This window comes from Delphinus delphis, chromosome 20, assembly GCF_949987515.2.
Source record: "Delphinus delphis chromosome 20, mDelDel1.2, whole genome shotgun sequence".
NCBI classification, from domain to species: domain Eukaryota; kingdom Metazoa; phylum Chordata; class Mammalia; order Artiodactyla; family Delphinidae; genus Delphinus; species Delphinus delphis.
This window is the reverse complement of record NC_082702.1, coordinates 5,565,291-5,577,468: the sequence shown is the minus strand read 5'-3', so window position 1 is coordinate 5,577,468 and position 12,178 is coordinate 5,565,291. Positions and strand designations below refer to the sequence as shown.

General features: G+C 48.4%; 1 protein-coding gene across 1 annotated transcript in view; it reads left to right on the top strand.

Moving 5' to 3' along the window:
• Positions 1-4,346: 4,346 nt before the first annotated feature.
• LOC132416386 (serine/threonine-protein phosphatase 2A 65 kDa regulatory subunit A alpha isoform) overlaps positions 4,347-12,178 on the top strand; it is a 32,847-nt gene continuing 25,015 nt past the window's right edge. The window contains exon 1 of the mRNA XM_059999743.1: positions 4,347-4,505. Within this exon, the coding sequence (XP_059855726.1) occupies positions 4,428-4,505 (78 nt within the window). The 5' untranslated portion in view covers positions 4,347-4,427. The remainder of the gene's footprint in view (positions 4,506-12,178) is intronic.

Here is a 12,178-nt window from a genome sequence, read left to right as displayed (position 1 = left end):
ACCGACATCGTTGTCAACACTTCCAATTTTTTATTTTCATTTTTATTTTGGACTTCTGATTGGTATGTGATGGTATCAAGTAGTAATTTTATTTCCTTCACTGTTATGGAAGTTGAACATATTTTCACATATTTATTTCTCTTTACTGGGAAACCTCTTTGAAATGTATGTTTTAGCTTAGTTTATCCATTGTTTTCTATTGTGTTGCCTTCTTCTTACTGATTTGTAGTAGTTCTATGTAACTGCTGGACATGATGCCGTTCTTGATTTCCTTTATCTCATGTTCTCTCTGTCTTCCTGTGTGCGTGTGTGTGTGTGTGTCAAAGAGGAGAAAGCCTTAATTTTAATGTAACTTAGTATTTCCTCCTTTATAATGTTTATTATTCTGTTTAAGAAATATTTCCCCATTCCAAGATGACAAGAGATGTTTGCCTTTGTTTTACTTTAAAAATTTTATTTAGCTTTAAAATTTAGATCAGCAGTCCATCCAGAATTGACTTGTTGTATGTGTGGACAGTGAATCAGACATTCTTCTGATAGGCCAGCAAATTTCAGTTTATTCAGAATATGTGACATTATTCTTTCTTTTCATTTGCTCTCACCTCTCACTGCTCACCCAGGTTAATGTCACCTCGTCCACAAAGTCTCCTGATAAATCTGTCTCTTTCTTACTTGTCCAGTCTTTTAACAATCGCACAGCACCACACAGCCAAGGTCAGTCTTGGTATCAGAAATCTTCAATGAATCTTTTTACTCACTTCTTCCCAAAAGTTGAAGGGGAAGGTGCACCTTATCGGGAGACAGTCCTCCATGAGCCTCTCAATTTTTTTTTTCATGTCTTATATCAGCTTCTGTTCTGGACTATTTTGAAAGGGTTTTTGTATAACAGCCTTGGAAGATAGCAGTAGTGTCTGTCTTGGAGGCAAGGGCAGATTCATTACCTAACTAATATAATAAAGAGAATGCCTTCCTCAGAGGGAAAGGTTGGTTGGTGTACTTATAATCCACATTAAAAGATAAGGATTTCTTAAGCATAATGTTATCCATCTGTGACACGAAACCCCACTTTATGTGCAGCATCCACTGGGACCTCTTTGCATGGCCCCCATGGGGCTTGTGGGAGCAGTGGGAACAGGTGTGAACTTGAAGCTCTTGCTGCCTGTTGTGCCACAAATAATAATATTCTGTCTCAGTCCCAGGCGTCTCACGTCTTGTGCCAGCATCTGTGAAACTGGCAAGTAACTTGGTTTGCAAATGGGGTAAAATCTTACACCCTTTACATTTCTTGGAAGTCTTGGCAATGAGGATGGGGTAGTGACTGAGCCATACAACGAACAACCTTAGTGCATTATCACAATTGCAGAGGGAAGCTAAAGTGATGAGGTAGTTGGGGGTCTATCTCAGTCTGTTTGGGCTGCTATAAAAAAAACAGTCCACAGACTGGGTGGCTCATAAACATCAATTTATATCTCCTGGAGGCTGGAATTCTGAGATGAAGGTGTCAGCATGGTCAGGTGAGGGCCCTCTTCTGGGTTGCAGACTTCTTGTTGTATCTTCACAAGGCATAAGGGGGCAAGGCTCTCTCAGGCCTCTTTTGAAAGGTCATTATAATCCCGTTTATGAGGGCTCTGCCCTCAATGACCTAATCACCTGGCAAAGGCTCCATCTCCTCATACCATCACCTTGGGGGTTAGGTTTCAATATTTGAATTTTGAGTGCACACAAACAGACAACAGCAGGATCCTTTGGAAAAATTCAACATTCCACATCAGAATATATCAGGAATTGTTGTGTTACATGCTTGTGTTTCCCTATCCCACAAGGGCCAGAGGTGAGTATTCCAGGAAGGGTGAGATGCTGGTAGACAAGTGTTAGTGAGACAAACTACCTTTTTACTTGTCACCAGAGGTAACAGAGGATGGGTAAGGATTTCAATCAAGTGCCACTAATCTCTGATGTACAAAGTTTTCATTATATAAATGATATTCTCTTTGTTGGCAAGTGAGAGGCCTCAGTCTCCACAGCCCTGTCTAACTTGTCATCACATCTCTGCCAGTTGGGGCAGCTGATATAACCTGACCAAATGCAAGTCCTGTTTTCCAGCGAAAGTTTAATGGGACTCAGTGGGACTCAGATTACAATGCTCAATCCTTCCAGCAGTGAAGGAAAAACTGTTGTCTTTGACTCCCCGTTATCTAAAGGAGGCTCAGCCCTTACTAGACTCCTGGGACATGGGAGATAATGTCCTGATGATTTTGTCAGTTACAGCCTCTGGCAAAGGGATGCAGCCTCCACCTAAAAGTCCCCATTGCTTTACGAACTCAGGGCCACTCTGACACTACTAACAGGTGCACTGCTTTTAAAAAGCAGTAATTAGCTTGCTAGTAAATGCGCCTCAAAACTGAAGCTTGATCTGTAGAAGCCTTGTGACTCTCTGGCTTGATATTCCAAATCTGGGGATGAATCAGCTTGGACTCCACTACCAGCAAGGTAGGAAGGGCCCCCAAAGTCCTGCATCTCATGCAACACACTTATTCAAGAATGAACCCAGACTGGCTCCAGCAACATCCTGGCTTTACAGGAATAAGTGGTACCTATCCCTTTGGGGGAAATTTTAAGCTCTACACTGTACCCAAAGCCACTGGCACTACCAACCCTCAGTTCTCTGAGACTCTTCCCTAAATGCATGGTCTGACTATACTGATGGTTTAAGTAAGCTGAAACCTAAAGGTGTCCCCTGGGCCACTGTGGCTGGTTAGTCTTAGTGCGAGCTCTGCAAGAATAGAAAGCAGATGTGATTGTTCTCATCACTGGCCAGGGACCTGGACTGCTGCCACTGTGTCCAAGTGGCACACAGGTGTTTACTGTGCCACTTGGACATCCCTCTTTTAGGATGTGAACCGTAGAAACAAACTGCAGTGCTGAGAGAATTGTCTGGGTCACTCATTGAGATGCTCACGGTCAGGGCCTGCTCTTTGAAGAGTCTGACCAGAATCAAGCTGCTGACTGCATCTGTCCAATGCAGAGACTATCTCTGCAAGGCACACTTGGGACTTTTTTTTTGGGGGGGGGAGCTTTACTGAGGTATAACTGACAAATAAAATTCTAAGGTATTTAAAGTGCATCCTTAGCTAAGGAACCTGTAGTCTCAGTGGGCTAGCAGGGTTGGGTTGGGGGAAAGATCCTTGGAATAAGGAGGGCAAGGATTGAAATAGGCAACGTCTCCCCCCACCCCACCCCCTTTTATAGGGAGTAGTTTCCTAACTGGAGTGGGTAAGGGGTCTTTGGAAGAGATGCCTGGACCTGTCCTGGAGTCCTAGCTCAGCTGTGCCCTTGAAGTGACACGATAAGGGGGAAGGTGCATTCCAGGCCTCCCCATCCCCCAACTCTGTTAGCGTGGTTCTAAAATTGCGGGTGAGGGGCTGTGTTGAGTGAGGCAAGGAACAGAGATTCGTCAGCCCCAACGCTGCTCTCACGCTGTGGGAGGCGACAGACTCCAGTGTATGGTCACAGCCCCAGCCAAGGGAAAGGAATTTTGAGAGAGCGAGCGAGCGAGATTGATTTTGTGGCTCTGGGGCTTGAGGACCAAGCCTAAAGAGAGGAAGGGAAAGGGAGATATTTACGTAGAGATCGGACAATTTACTAGGAACTGCTCTCCAAATAGAACGTACGGTTTGGGCAAAGACTTGTTGGCATGAAAAAGCATGATATGCTCAGGTAGCTAATTTTCCAGAACCGCTGAAGAGTAAAAAGGGGAGGTGGGAGACGTGCGTTCGGTAAGCAGATCCACATACCAACCTGAGGGGCGTGAGTTTTGTCCAGAGAGTAAGGCAAGTCGCCACCCTTCTCTGGGCCTCGGCATAGTAAGGCAGAAATGAAAGACTCACTCCTCCTCCCGCACAAAGGCTCTGGGAGTCCGCCTGCCAACCGGAGGGGGCCACTGCCTCCCAAGCCGAAACCTGCAGACTGTTCTGGTTCCCCCCCGACCATGACGTCAAGCACTCCTAGCGACGCACTAGCAGAAGCTTTCTCCGGGACTCGGAGAACGGGCTTCGCCACCTCCCAATCCTGCCCCTCATTGGCTAGAAACAACTGCTCGTCTAGGACGTTGTTAGCGGCGACGTAGGCGGGCACAATCTTTGTCGCTAAGATACTACGTACTTCCGTTTTCTCCTCCCCCTCTGCGAGGCTCTGGCAAACTTAATGTCCCTTCGGCCAATGGCAAATAGGCGGTAGGCGGGACTTCATTTGTTCGGACCAAAGAAACGCAGGCTTGGCCCGGTCATTGGGCAATAACTGTGGGGCAGCCCCTGTAAAGTGGCTCGGGCGTCCCCACGCCCTCTTTTCCTCCTCACAGCCCAGCCCCTGCCTAGCCCCGTTTTAGTAAGGCGCTGGCCGCAGTCTGACAGGAACAGGACGGAGCCAAGATGGCGGCGGCCGACGGCGACGACTCGCTCTACCCCATCGCGGTGCTCATAGACGAGCTCCGCAACGAGGATGTTCAGGTCCGGAGACAACGAGGGACTTGAGGAAGACGGGAAGGGGGACCTGGGAGCACGGGCGTCCCTCGCGGAGAGGGTTCAGTGTTCGCCGAGAGTGGCGGAAGGGGGCGGCGGCCAATCAGCGTTCCACTCTTATCTCTCTCGGTCCCCGGACTCAGTGAGACGGCGCCTGGGATTGGGTGTCGGCCCAGCGGCGCGCGGGGGCGAGGGCAAGCTTGGAGGGTCCCGGGCCTTGGGGGCCGCGGCCCAGCAGGGGCTTGGACGACTGGGTCGGGGAGAGGCGAGGGGAGGGCTCGGTGATCGGCGGCGGCCCTTGAATGGCCCCTTGGGGATGGGGTGGGCGCGTGACTTGCTCCGAGTTGGGGAGGGGCCGCCTGGTTGATGGGGACCCGGGTAGGTTTTCTCCCTGTAGGGGCTCAGCGCTGTGGGGTATACCCTCCAAATGGGGACTGAGATGTGAAAGCTGACTTTCTAATTCCTGCTCTCCCACCCGCCTCCACTTGTGGTGTAGACCCCGAAGGGGAGAGGGAGGCGGAAGCCCATTCCCAAGGGAGCAACTAGCTAAATTCAGCAGCAAATTACGAGGTGGAAAGTCGCCCCCCTTCTGGGAGCCTCCCATTGCGTGGGGGGTGGGCAGTGTACTAAACGGGCTAACATTTCTGGGGAGGGGGGAGGGGGTTCAGGGCCCAGAGGCCAGCCGGCGAGGGATTGAGAAGAGGTAGGGTTCTAGGGTTTGCCCATCCCAGCCCCGCCTCTCACCCGCCGAGTGACCTTGTGCCGATTACCTCACGGATCTGGGCCTCTGTTTTCCGTAAACTGCTCTAATAATAGTCCCGGTCTCATTGGGTGGTTGTGAGGGACTGAACGAGTTAATAATACGAGTCACGTAGAATGGCGCCTGGTCTGTTGTAAGGGTCCAATAAAGGCTAGCTGTAGTTATGGGGAGTGGTGACTGAAGAGTTCGCATCTGGGCCTCAATTTCCCCGTTTATAAAATTGAGCGGGTTGCACTGGCCCAGCCCCCAGCCTCTGAGGTCCCGGCGCTGTGACGCTAGTTCAGTAGTCAGACAGGCAGAGGGTGAGCTCCTGGCTCTTCCACTTCTTGCTGATTGACATGGGCAAGTTCATCTCTCCAAGCCTCGGTTTCTTCTCTCAAATAGAGGTGATTGTCTAACTCCTAGGGCTGTTGTAGGAATTCGTTGGTCCAATAGACACCTGCCACATATCAGCTGTGGTGCTGAGGGTGTGATTGATGGTGATGCCAGTTGTTATACAAGAGACAGATGTGAATCGGAACCGAATACATTGTTCACACGTATGAGACGTTGGTGGACAGGAAACAGCAGGATGTTGTGATACTGAGTCAGTAAAAATTATTGGGCCTCTGCTCTGTGTTGGGCACTGTTCTAGGCACAGGTATACAACAGGGAAAAAGACAAAATCTGGCCTTGTGGAGCTTACCTTGTAGTGAGGGGAAAAAGACAATAAACAAGACAATAAGGAAAATACATATTATGTCAGATGGGGATAAGTACTACGGAAAAAATAAAGGAAGCGGGTGGAGGATGCGGATTCAGAGTGGTCATTGAAGGCCTTGCTGAGAAGGTGGTGTCTGAGCAAAGATCTGAAGGGGGCAGGGGAAGGAGCCTTGAGGCTTTCTGGGCAGAGTACCCAGCAAGCACAGAGTGGGGTGGGGAAGATTCATTTTAAGACGGTCAGTCAGGGAAAACCCCTCCGAGGATGCAGAGTTTAAGACCAGAAGAAGGAGTCACCTCCCAAAAGAAGATGGGGAAGAGCCTTCCAAGAAGAGAGAGGAGACAAATAATGGCACTAGCTCTCAATCCAGGGTGATTTTTGCCTACGAGGGGACATTGGCAACATCTGGAGACATTTTTGCTTGTCACAACTGGGGAAGTGCTACTGGCGTCTAGTGGATAGAGGTCAGGGTTCTGCTAAAAGTACAATGCATAGGACCGCCTCCACCCAAACTGTCCATCGTGATGAGATTGCGAGAAGCCCTCTGTGGGAAAGTCCTGAGGTAAATGTAGTGGTTTAAAAGAACACAAATTTATTATCTTACAGTTGTGGAGGTCAGTAGTCTGACACAGGTCTCACTGGGCTAAAGTCACAGTGTTGTCAGGATTATAGTCCTTTCTGGAGGCTTTAGAGGAGAATCCGTGCCTTTACCATTTTCCAGGTTCTGGAGGCTGCCTGCATTTCTTGGCTTGTGGCCTCTTTGTCCATCTCTAAAGCCAGCAGCGTTGCGTCTCTGTGACCGTTCTACTGTAGTCACATCTCCTTCTGACCAGCCGGGAGAGGGTCTCTGATTTTAAGGATCCATGTGATGAGATTGGGCCCACCTGAGTAATCCAGGATTCTCTCCCCATCTCAGGGTCCTTAACCTTGATCACACCTGCCAAGTCCCTGTTGCCATGTAAAGTGACATACAGCTTCTAGGGCTCAAGATATGGACATCTTTGGGAGGCCATTATTCTGCATACCGTAGTCGCTGGGTTGCAAGGTAGAGATTGAGAGGGAGAAGTGGTAGGAGCCTGAGGATGGTGGTGAAGTGCCCTTTTTTTTTTAAACATTTTCAAGTAATTTAATTTGTCTTTTTGTTTATTTGTTACTTTTATTGCACTGAAGGCTGAAGGGGAATTATTTATTCAGGAAATACGTAAGGAGTGCCAGGTGCGTGCTGGCTCCCTGAGATGGGAGCGTGCTCAGTGAGTTCAGAGAATAAGGCCAGCGTGGTAGCTGCAGCACAGTGACTGGCAAAGTGGTGGCAGGTGAGGACTAATCCGGGCTAGATCAGGTGAGGCCTGTGGACCAGTAGGGCAAAGGCTCTGGTGAGGTGGGGGAGCCAGTTCAAGGCTTTGTGTAGAGAAATGACATGTTCTGACTTCTGACTGCCGAGTAGGGGCTGGGCAGGAGCAGATAGACTTACCAGGATGCCATTGCAGAGCAGCCAGGACCAGCGCTGGCAGGCAGGTAGGGGGAAGTGGTGAGATTGGGGGTATCTTGAAAAGCAGGGTTGTTGAGATTTGCTGATGGATTGGATGCACCGTGGGGAGTGATGTGGAAGGAGAAGTCAAGGATGACTGAGATTTGAATCCCAGCTCTACCGGTTTGCTCCCTTTGTGCCCTGCACCAGTGCCTTCCCCTTTTTGGGGTCCAGATTCCTCATCTGTAAGGAATAATGATGAGGAAGCAGCATCTACCTGGTTGAGAAGTTGCAGTGGAATTGGCATGTTAAGTGACTGCCTCAGAGAAGGCGTTCAGTAAGTGATGACCTTGTTCAGTTATCGTGGTAGCTTGTGGTTTTATACTTGGGAAAGTGAGCTGCAAAGAGATCACCTCCCCAGCCAGTAAGAGGCGGTGGCTGGATTGCATTATCTCAGGGGTGTTTGGGGCACCATGTTTCTTAAAATGTGGTCCACTGGTTGAGAGGCCAGGTTTCTATGTTATTAATACTGTCTCTGCCTCAGTTTTCTCATCTATAAAAGGGAATAGGGAATTCCCTGTCGGTCCAGTGGTTGGGACTCGGCACTTTCACTGCTGTGGGCCCAGGGTTCAGTCCCTATTTGGGGAACCAGGATCCTTAAAGCTGCGCGGCTTGGCAAAAAAAAAAAAAGAAAAGGAAAAAAATGGGAATAATTTTTAATTTAGCAGTTCAGAGGGGTGTTGCGAGGATTAAATAGGTTAGTACGTGGTAAATGCTTAGAACAGTGCTTGATGTATTTTAAGTTTTCATTAAATGTCTGCCGGTGGTGGTGGTGAAATAACAAGGGCCTCAATTGTCCGAGGTGAGGTGCTACAGGCATTTTAAAAGCTATTCTTCTAATGGTTACTCTAGAGCAGCAGTTCTTACCAGGGGACAGATGTCTGGGGATATATTTGGTTGTCACAACTGGTGGGGGGAGTGCTGCAGGCAGCTAGTGGGGGAGAGACCAGGGATGCTGCCCGACATCCCGCGCTGCCCAGGCCCTTCCCCACCGCAGAGGATGGCCCAGGGGTCAGTGGTGCCAAGGTTGAGAAACCCTGCTGTATGCCAGCCTGCTAAGTGTTTTGTGTGCATTCGTTGAGTCTTCACAAAACACATCTGAGATAGGTGCTAGTATTCTTTCCAGTAAATGTTTTTTGATTGTCAAATTTCAAACAACAGAGAAAATAGTACTAAATCCAGATTCAGCAGTTTTTTTAAAGTTTTACCACATTTTTTCACCTGTCCCTCATCCTTCTCCCCTCCCCCCCTTTTTTTTTTTGCTGAGTATTTTAAAAATAAATCCCAGGCCCCAGATATTTTCTCCTACGTATTTCGTTATGCACCTATAAAGCAACAGACATTTAATAACCACAGTGCCGTTATCACAGCTAACAAAGTTTTTACAGTGATTCTTTGGTATCATCTAGCAGTCGGTTCATAATCAGATTTCTCTGATTGTTCCAGAAATGTTCTTTTACAGTTAGCTTGTTTAAATTAAATCAGATTCTGAATGTGACTATGAATCTTCAGTCTGAAATTCTTCCCTTTTTTTTTTTTTTTTAAAGGGCTTCAAATGCTTGGCTTATTTATGTATTTTTTGGCTGTGTTGGGTCTTCATTTCTGTGCGAGGGCTTTCTCTAGTTGTGGCAAGCGGGGACCACTCTTCATCGCGGTGCACGGGCCTCTCACTATCGCAGCCTCTCTTGTTGCGGACCACAGGCTCCAGATGCGCAGGCTCAGTAATTGTGGCTCACGGGCCCAGTTGCTCCGCGACATGTGGGATCTTCCCAGACCAGGGCTCGAACGTGTGTCCCCTGCATTAGCAGGCAGATTCTCAACCACTGCGCCACCAGGGAAGCCCTCTTCCCATTTCTTACATAAGGCTGCTCAGTCATTGTGACACCACCCAGTAAATACTGAAACTAGGACTTAGCCAAGGGCACTGGATTTCAGGGCAGCACTCTTCACCACCGAGCTGGGCCCCTGTGGGCACAGCGTGTAGGCCCAGAGGAGGCAGTGCCATGGGTGGACGCATTCCAGGGTTTCAGATCCTGGACTGGCCACTTTACGAGTTACTCAACTCTTCTGGGCCTTGATTTTCTTGTTAAATGAGGAAAAGGGTGGAAGACACACCTGGCAGGGCTGTTGTGAGGATTAAGTGAGATAAAATGTAAGGACAGCAGGTATTCACCATGGTCAAAGACATTGTGGCAGCATGCCTGTGTCCTCATCTTAGAAATATGACAGCACAGGCTCCGACTTCTTTTCAAGGAGTACATGGGGATTTGAAGCAGAATTTAGGAATAAGGCTGCCCTCTGAGAGTTTAAAAAGAAGTTGGTATAGGGTGATGGTGAAGAACATGGGTTCAAGTTTCAGGCTCTGCCATGCCTTCACTGGGGGACCTGCATTTTTAAAAACTTGAAAAATATTTATATTTTTGCTTTTTGATGTGCCCAGCCCAGTACTAGGTTCAGGAATCACCAGTTGGTAGTAGTCGTGTCCCTTCTTCATCCCAGAGGCAAGTCACCTTCCAAAAGGGGGAACAGGCACATCCATAAATAATTATAACACCAGGCAAACTGCTAGGGAAGTATTTGTTTGTGCTGCAGTTTCCAAGGAGGTGGTGAGATTACTTTTTCTGTTTCAATTTACCTTTTTCTTTACCCTGCTCAAGAAATACAAATATGTGAGAAATAACGATGAGAATAATGGTTAACACTTGGGTGCTTGCTACGTGCCGGGCTCTGTCTCTGTGTCTTCCCTATTTGATTGTCCCAGCAATCCTGTGAGGCAGGCATTGTTGTAATAACCATCTTACAGTGAGGAAACTCAAGCTTTGAGGTGCCTGGGATTTATCTGGAGACCCTTAGCTGATTGGTGAAGCCAGAGTACTGGCTCCTTCGTTACTTTAAAAAAGAAAAAAAAAGCTCCAGAAAGAGAGATTGTGGGGCCCATTTCACTCTTGGGTGATGCAGAACTTTTCACACCCATCCACCCACACATACCCACACACATTATGTTCATTTAAAAACATGATTCTTCATGGAATGAGGTGGAAGGATGTTCAGGACTTTTTTTTTTTTTTTTTTTTGGCTCTTGTTGGGTCTTCATTGCTGCGTGCAGCCTTTCTCTAGTTGTGGCCAGTGGGGGCTACTCTTTGTTGTGGCGCATGAGCTTCTTATTGCGGTGGCTTCTCGTTGCAGAGCACGGGCTCTAGGCGCATGGGCTCTAGAGCGCAGGCTCAGTAGTTGTGGCACACAGGCTTAGTTACTCTGCAGCATGTGGGATCTTCCCGGACCAGGGATCGAACCCGTGTCCTTTGCATTGGCAGGCGGATTCTTAACCATTGTGCCACCAGGGAAGTCCCGATGTTTAGGACTTGATAGGAGGTGAAGAGGCACTTGTGTGGCCCACTGAGCATTTTCCCGGGCTTAGGGTCACTGTTAAAGCACCCGTGTTGCAGACCCCTCCACACTGCTCATTATCAGCCACCAGCTCTACCAAACAGTAACAGTTCGGAGCATATTCCTCCAGATTCTTTTGGACTCTTACTCTTTGCCAGGCGCTCTCCTGGGATTTTGGGGCACAGAGTACAGAAGACAGAGTCCCTGCCCTTGTGAAGCCCACATTCTAGTGGGGAAGGATAAACAGTGAACAAAGAAGAACAGTTGACCCTTGAACAACACGGATTTGAACTGTGCAGGTCCACTTATGTGGGTTGTTTTCAGTAGTAAATACTACAGTGATACATGATCTACACTTGGTTGAATCCACAGATGGGAGACTTCAGATACGGAGGGACCACTGTAAGTTATACTCAGGTTTTCAGCTGCGGAGAGGGTGGGCACCCCTAACCCTCATGTTCAAGGATCAGCTGCATATGTCGGAAGTGATGAGTTAAGATGTATAGAGAGTGATGGGGGCGTGCTGGTTTACCCAGGGTAGTCATTGGTGAGGATTAAGCAGGGGCGTGAATGCAGTGAGAGGGCCCTGGGCTGTCTGTGGGGAAGGGTGTCTCAGGCTGAGGAAGCAGCAAGTCAGCAAGTGTGAAGACCTGGGCTAACAATACGTTTGCATTTTAGTTACTGTCAAGGGAACCACTGTGACAGGAACCCAGGGAGCAAGAGGAGGGCGTGGGAAGTGAGAGTGGATCCGTGGACAGGGACCACGTCATGTTGGGCCTTGTAGTCCATAGGAGGGCCTTCGGGCTTTACTCGGCTTATGGAGGGAATATGTACTACCTGTGGGCTCATACTGTACGTGGTCATGTCAGGGAAGCTCCATGGCTTGAACGTGACGTGGGTTTTAAAAAGTGAGTAATGTTTCTATGTGGATGTAGTGGTGGGAAGGGAGATTTTATTTATTATGTCTCATGTACTAGCCTGAGGACTGCTGGGGATGCAGGCATCCCCAGCCCATGGTGATAAGCGTGGCCATGGAACCATAGATGACCAGTGTGGTAGGTCTTCGTGGGGACATGCTTGGGGACAGTGCACAGTGAACTCTTATGGCTACAACTGGATGAAGGGACAGTGAAGGTTTCTTATTGATTTTAATAGCTGCTCTCTCAGGAACGTTCCAGAGAACTCAACCAACAGTCATTTAAATGAGGGTTCACTTTTGCCTCATATAACAAGTTCAGCAGCTCAAGGATATCACAGAATTGGGTTAGAGCGTGCAGTTCTTTTGA